Below are 7,130 nucleotides of genomic sequence, written 5' to 3' on the forward strand. Positions count from 1 at the left end.
ATATATCATCATCCACAAAGATAGAGATTAAAGAGAGAAATATATTAAGATTAGAGAGAGGATGTTATTTTATTGGCTATATATCTTCCAAGACACTCTAGGGCGACCTTGGAGCTAAAAGGCTCACCCTCTCTCTCTCTCTCTCTCTCGTTCTCTCTCCTCTCTATCTAACCGTCTCTCTCAGGGAGGTGGAATGTCTCTTACGAATAAGGTTGCCTCATCTCCACTCAACCCAATTGCACCTCCTATTTTCCTAGAATTTCTACTATTCTTTCCCCATCCTCTCTGTTGGTTTTTTTTTTAACTTGAGGTCTGGAAAGGAAAAGGAGAGATGGAGAGGTTGCATTATGTCTGGTCTTACACGTATACATAGCATGACCATACTTGAGGGCCAAGCAACCTGTTAGTATTTGCCAACTTCTCTCTCTCTCGTGTTAGACTTGCTTTGTCTTTTCCTTCTTTTTTCCCTTTGCATTGTTTGTTTTCTTAGACGGTAGGAGGGATATTAGGAGGGGGTTCTCTACTCTTTCTCTTTCTCCTCCATCTCACCCTGGGGAATGATGAGCAAAAGTGGAGGAGAATTCTATACCTTCCCAAAGCCCAAGGAGAACCAAGGGAGAGGGGGAAGAGAACACAGCCAGAGCTTTAATATATAAGAGAGACAGGCTTCTTTCTTTCTTTTCCTTTTCCATTCTTTTCTTTACTTTTATCCTTTCCTTTCCCTCTCCCCCCTTCTTTGCTTATCATTCTCTTCTCAGTCTTTTGCCTCCACTGGCGAGGAGGGTGAGCCGGCCTCTCCTCTAAGGAGGTTTTCCGCCGTGAGGGTATGAGAGATAAAGAAAGAAAGATGACATGGTGCAACAGCTGCGATGATGATCGTGCGAACGACAGGAGCTCGACTTCTTATGCAAACGTGATCAAGACGTGCCCTTCATGCGGCCACCGCATCCAATATGAGGAACAGGTGATACTTCCGTTCTCCTTCCTCCCTTTTTCATAATTTTGATACTTTCTCTAGACAATTTGTTGCATGGCAATGATGCATATCATGATTCATATCACTTTGGTTCATAAGTAGTTATCCTATAATATAAATGGAACCTCATGATATCCTCTTGTTTCCCAAAACAAACAAATAAATAAAAAGAACAATTATATTGTGTTGTTACTGTGCATGAAGAAAAGCCTAGACATAAAGGAACAAGAACAAAAAAATAAAAAATAAAAAAAAATCACATATACATGTAGAGTAATATGAGCATGGATGAGCTCAGGCTGCGGCTGCTGCCATCCAAGACTTGCCTGGGCTGCCTGCTGGTGTGAAGTTCGATCCAACCGACCAGGAGATTCTCGAGCACTTGGAGGGGAAGGCCAGGCCAGATTCGCAGAAGCTTCACCCTCTCATCGATGAGTTTATTCCTACAATTGAGGGCGAGAACGGGATCTGCTACACCCACCCAGAGAAACTCCCCGGTAATGATCTCTTTGTCATCTTCACAAGTCTATCAAAGAAATCTTTAAAGATCTTTTGATGGACATTTTCATATGTTAATTCTTAACTTCATGTCATATTTTTCCATTTTAAATACTTGCAAAGCCTAGGCATATATATCTAACAAATATTCATGTTTGCGCATGCTCCAAAAAGCTCGCGAATGGACTCCAAAAACATCCAAAAAGCAGTGATGCATGAAGAGAATTAATTTATTCTCCGCTGGCGTTGGTGCCAAAACTAACGTCATAATAATGCCTTGGTGCACAAAGAACATGGTGGTGAATTGAAAAATCTGGAGTCGATACCCATAGTCATGATTTATAAGATATGACTTACTGCATGCGTTGTGTGCGAGAAGTTTTCAAAGATGAACATATATATAGTCTTTATGGATGAGTAACATCCAACCTAGATAATCAATTTTGGCATTTATGATCCTCAAAATTTTGTAAAATAGCACAAGCTTCGACTCTATGATATATTTTAGCGCCAGAGAACTCCTTGCATAAATTGTGAATTCATTGGACTTACTTGCATAAATTGTGATAACTAGAGCTCCTTGCCATGAGGAATCATACTTTCTTATTATAAAACTATTTTGACTTTAGAGTTGCTTATAGTTTCATGAAAGTACATAACGAGAACGGATCATTCTTGGTTTTATGAAAATTAAAACATATTTTTCCAGTTATATGAAGTATCACCATGTTCAAAATAGATGTTATAAAGCAACAAAATAAAGTTTTATTGAGGCTCACTCCTAATGGTCATACTGTTCAGCTAGCAATTAGAGACTCGTTTGGTTTGCGAGAAGAAATTTTTTTCTCTCAAATATTATTTCTAGAAAGTTGATTTCTGGAAATATGATGCTTGGAAAAATGGTTTTGATATGTTTGGTTGACCATGGAAAAGTGGTACATTTCAAAATAGCTTATGTTTAGTTGGACATTTATTTTTCTAGAAAAATTATGTGAAATATCTGTTATACCCTTAATAAAGGGAGAGACTTTATTCATAGATTTTGATGGCTTAAGAATAGTTTTGGAGGAAAAAAAAAAAGAATCACAATCCTCAACCAGTGGAAAAATAGCTTTTCTATGTCCCTTATGGGTTTTTCTTTTTCAAGAAACATGGAAATCTTATTTCCATGGAAATGCTACTTTCTCATCTCTTTTTTTTAAAAAACTCTAATCAAACAAAAGGTCTTTCTTTGTTTTCCTTTTGATCACACTTTTCTCTTCTATTCCCGCAAACCAAACGAGTCTTAGATATTTTTGATTTAATTCTTGGACAGTGTATCTCCCAAATTTGGGGCTGATTAGTTATAATGAAGAGGAGTCTTCTTCCTTTTCTCTTAAAAAAATAGAATAGAATAGAATAGAATAGAATAATGTTAAGCCTTGTTATGTACATATAAATTGGGAGTTGGACGGGTCTTCATCTGTTCATTTGAATAAACAAACGAACAAACAAATAAAACTTTGACAACTAATCATAAAATCCATTGGAAAGTTTAGGAAGCAAGTGTCTTGCAACATAAAAATTTACTGAATTTGGCTCTCTGAATTTCCAAATATTATCCATAACAAATTTTTATAATCCATATATGAGAATATTAATTATGAACTTTTCTGATCTGCAATATGTTTATTTATAAGAACTTTGTTGCAATATGAGGTTTTTTTTTTTTTTGTTTGAATGCTTAGGGGTTAGGTGCAGAATCGCACCTACTTTTTGTTAAGGTACTGAAGAAATTAAGGACTTGGATTTGTTTTCCATCATAAAGAGAAGACGGGACTGGAATCCAGGCGTGGGTTCATTCTCCTAGAGTAAAATATCCGAGAGGAACATCGAGTAATTTATTCTAAATTTAGCTTTGTCACGATGATCAATGGATGATAGAAATCTTCATTACGTTTTTTTTTCTCATTATTTTTTTTAAAAAAAAATCACAACGTAGACGTGGCTTGATCATCTTCCATAACTAGATTCTGAAGCTATGATTTGCATCATATTATTGCACAGGAGTGAGCAGGGATGGTCTAATTCGACACTTCTTCCATCGCCCCTCCAAGGCATATACGACAGGGACTAGGAAGCGAAGAAAAGTGCATACAGACGCCCATGGAGGTGAGACCCGGTGGCACAAAACCGGCAAGACAAGACCAGTGCTCGTAGGTGGGAAGCTCATGGGGTACAAGAAGATACTGGTTCTCTACACTAACTACGGCAAACAGCGAAAACCTGAGAAAACTAATTGGGTGATGCACCAGTATCACTTGGGCTCTGATGAAGAAGAAAAGGATGGTGAGTTAGTTGTGTCAAAGGTATTCTACCAGACGCAACCAAGACAATGTGGCTCGGTTGCAAAGGATGCAGTTCAGGGAAAATCTAAAGGTCTAAATGGGGATGATCATCCCATCCTCAAGGATGCCAGCATTGTGGATTACTACAACTCATCACTAATCACCTATAATCAAGGTGGGCACAATAGAGCAAGCTCCCCTCATTTGATACCCAACTTCGCTGTACATTCTGGTGGAACTTCCTATCTTCCTTAAGTGGATCAAAGTATCCTTCTTTTTGATTGCATGCACAAGAAAATGACTGAAAAAGAAGAAGGCGAGATGGAGGGAAGCATTGCTGGGGGGGGGGGGGGGGGAGCTTTTGTACAAAGGTGAATAAACTTGACCCATGTTGAAACTTTACATAAGTGGTAGCATTCAAGTTAATAATTGAGAGGGCATGCACATTCTTTAGTACAAAGCTAAGAAATCCATCAATGATAAAACTATCAGCTTTTGCCTCAGTTACTGTAAAGAGACTGCAACTTGCAGCACTTGTATGCTAAGAAGGGGAGAGCGTTGGAAACTCTTTTGTTATGGTCATAAGGATGCCATGGCAGTTTTATTATGTGCTGCCATAAAGTTGAACGATATAGAAAGGTGACGACAGATAGAAGACTTATTTCATGCCTAAATCATAACTGTATTTTTTCTTTGTAATGATGACTGGATGATGCAAGCTTGCGAAGCCTGGATGATTTTGATTTCACGTCTGCTGCTGGTTTTTGTTTCTTGGTGCGATGAATCTGATGCTCTCAAAGGATTTAAAGAAGACAGCCAAAAGCAAAACCTGATAGAAGAAAAGAAATTATTGTAATCATCATTATGATCATCAAAGTCCGTCCCCATTAAGGTGAACCTGGCCATGGAGCATTACTCTAAGAGCTTATTTGGTTCTCGGAAAAAAAAAAAGAAAAAAGTAAGGCCAACAAAAAAACAAAACAAAATATTTCTTATTCGGTTAGAGTTTTTAAAGAAGAAAAATGAAAAAATAATATTTCTATGGGTAAGAAAAACCCATGATGGACATAAAAAAAATACTTTTCCACCGTTGAAAATTGGGATCTTTTTGTTCCAAAAGTACTCTTAAACCATCAAAATTCATGTATAAAATATTTTTCTTTATTAAGGGTATAATAGGTATTGCATATAACTTTTTTATGAAAGTAGATGCGAGTGGAAAAAATACATTTTAGTGAAGAAAAATTCTTTTCACGTACCAAACGAGTCTAAGTTCAGGTGGTCCACTGCAAAGATAGACTAAATTTTCTACAACTGTTTCGCCGATGTGACATCAATTCTCCAAGAATATTTCAACCAAAGCAACAATATTATATGGAATTTGAAAGTATAAATCAATAATCAAACCAATTCTAATTATGGCAAAACTCAGAATCTCTCTTTGCCTTTAAGCGTCATGATGACATGCATATTAACTTGATGAACCCTAATTGTATTTTTTTTTTCCTTCCTCTTTTGTGAGATAATGAAGCATACCATGTCTAACCCTAATGTCACCTGATTATTGCTAGATTCTCTTCGCTCCTTTCTTATTATTAAACTAGGTCAAAGTAATTATGGCGCACGACGCAACGGCTTTTATTATGACTATTACTTGGCATACGCATCGAGAAAGCATAAAAAATAGCTGAAATTTCACTAGGAACGTGGTGCATGAAGAGTCGCCGAAGCCTTCATCCTTCCATGTGGAGCTGCATCTATTCTTTCATTTTTTTTTTCCTTCAATCTTCTAGTTTGCACCGAGCTCTGAAAACTCTAGCTAGAATGGACTCCAAAAGGTCCAAGTACAAACACACCCAAAAAAAAAAAAAACTTAGGCTTTAAAATAGTAGAGCTTGTTGGAATATATGAAAATCTAAAGGTTTAACTCTTCATGCAATGAAGCTGTAAAACATGGTTAGATCATCCTATAGTTATATATCTGGACGTATATATGAATGCAGAATATATGTTCCTCTTGGGCGGAAGAAAAACCCCTTCAGTTTTTGCTGGAATATATAACAATCAAAATTAAGGTCCAATTCTTTCACGCAATAGAGCTATAAAACATGGTTAAATCATCCTATAACTATATGTCTGTATGCATGCATGCTCTGCATGCATGCCTTGGGCAGAAGAGAAGCCACTTCAGTAATTTTATTTCTCGTTAAAAGTTGTTTCCAGATTTTGAGTGTGACGTAGCTATTGGTGAGATTGCCGTAATAGAGATTCACGGTTGGTGACGGTTGGTGTGCGAGATGTTTAATAAACCGCCTCGATAGCAGGGAGGCTTGGTGGATAAGCCCAACGGCACGAAAAAGGGTACAGCTTTGAAAGTTAGAAAGTTCCATCCAAAAAAAAGTCAGAAGGTTCATACTTCATAATTTGCTAGTACAGTGAAGTTAGAGAGATTTGGTGTCAGATTTTGAATGCGACTGGAAGAAGTTAGATGTGAAGACATTAATTGTCTGTTATGAGAAGATAATAGCAGATTTTTTTTTTTAGAAAAACAAAAGAAAACTTTATCAGCGTAGCAGCCCCCTCTTGACCCTCCTTCCATCAAAAAATATTCGATGTGGGTAGAAATTTTGCTCAGACCCTCTCCAACCCGTGGGTCGTTCCATATACTCACCTCAGTGCCAGTTGGACCAGCTCGCATTTCCATCGAGCGTGTCGAGGTGAAGGGCATACGGTCCTCAACATTTAATCGACGTCCGTAGATTTCGAACTTTGACCATATCGGTGAAAGCAAAGCTCCGTTCTAACTATGCTATCACCTTGGTGGCGATAATAATAAGTTTTTTCTGATAAAGTATTCAATAACAGTTTTACTCAAAGAAGTCCAACCGTGCCTTCTTTTTCGTGATAAAAGGAGGGAGGCCTATGGAACTACACCTGGCTAGGTAGAAAGCACTTGAGACGCCACCCAATGCCCAAACTTTAGACCTTCCAGTTGCTAGGTGGAGGTGTGACCGCCGGGCAACCTCCAACTCACACCAACTTCATTTTCTTCGCTGTCGTCTTCTTCTTTTTTATTATTTTTATTTCATTTTAAAGGCTGTATCAAGATCCTCGGTGTGGCCTCTATCGGTAGATGATGGACATCAAACAATGCACAACAGCATATATATGACACGATATATGCTTGTGGATCGTTTTATTTGATGACGATCTATTTTTTGATGGCAGCTATTTAGAGCTGCACAATACTCTGTAATACAAAGTGTGCACCACAAAAGATCCATACTCATCATTGGTTTCGGTAGAAACTCTAGGACTCTGGAAAAAAA

The 7,130-nt window shown here is 37.6% G+C and overlaps 1 protein-coding gene across 1 annotated transcript; it reads left to right on the plus strand.

The window, feature by feature from the left end:
• Positions 1 to 372: 372 nt before the first annotated feature.
• LOC103707319 (NAC domain-containing protein 73-like) lies at positions 373 to 4,549 on the plus strand. The gene is made up of 3 exons (XM_008791756.4): positions 373 to 964; positions 1,275 to 1,473; positions 3,521 to 4,549. Exons 1-3 carry the CDS (start codon positions 827 to 829, stop codon positions 4,054 to 4,056), a joined length of 873 nt encoding a protein of 290 aa, XP_008789978.1. The 5' UTR covers positions 373 to 826; the 3' UTR covers positions 4,057 to 4,549.
• The last annotated feature ends 2,581 nt before the right edge of the window (positions 4,550 to 7,130 follow it).

This window comes from Phoenix dactylifera, chromosome 4 (assembly GCF_009389715.1).
Source record: "Phoenix dactylifera cultivar Barhee BC4 chromosome 4, palm_55x_up_171113_PBpolish2nd_filt_p, whole genome shotgun sequence".
Classification (NCBI taxonomy): domain Eukaryota; kingdom Viridiplantae; phylum Streptophyta; class Magnoliopsida; order Arecales; family Arecaceae; genus Phoenix; species Phoenix dactylifera.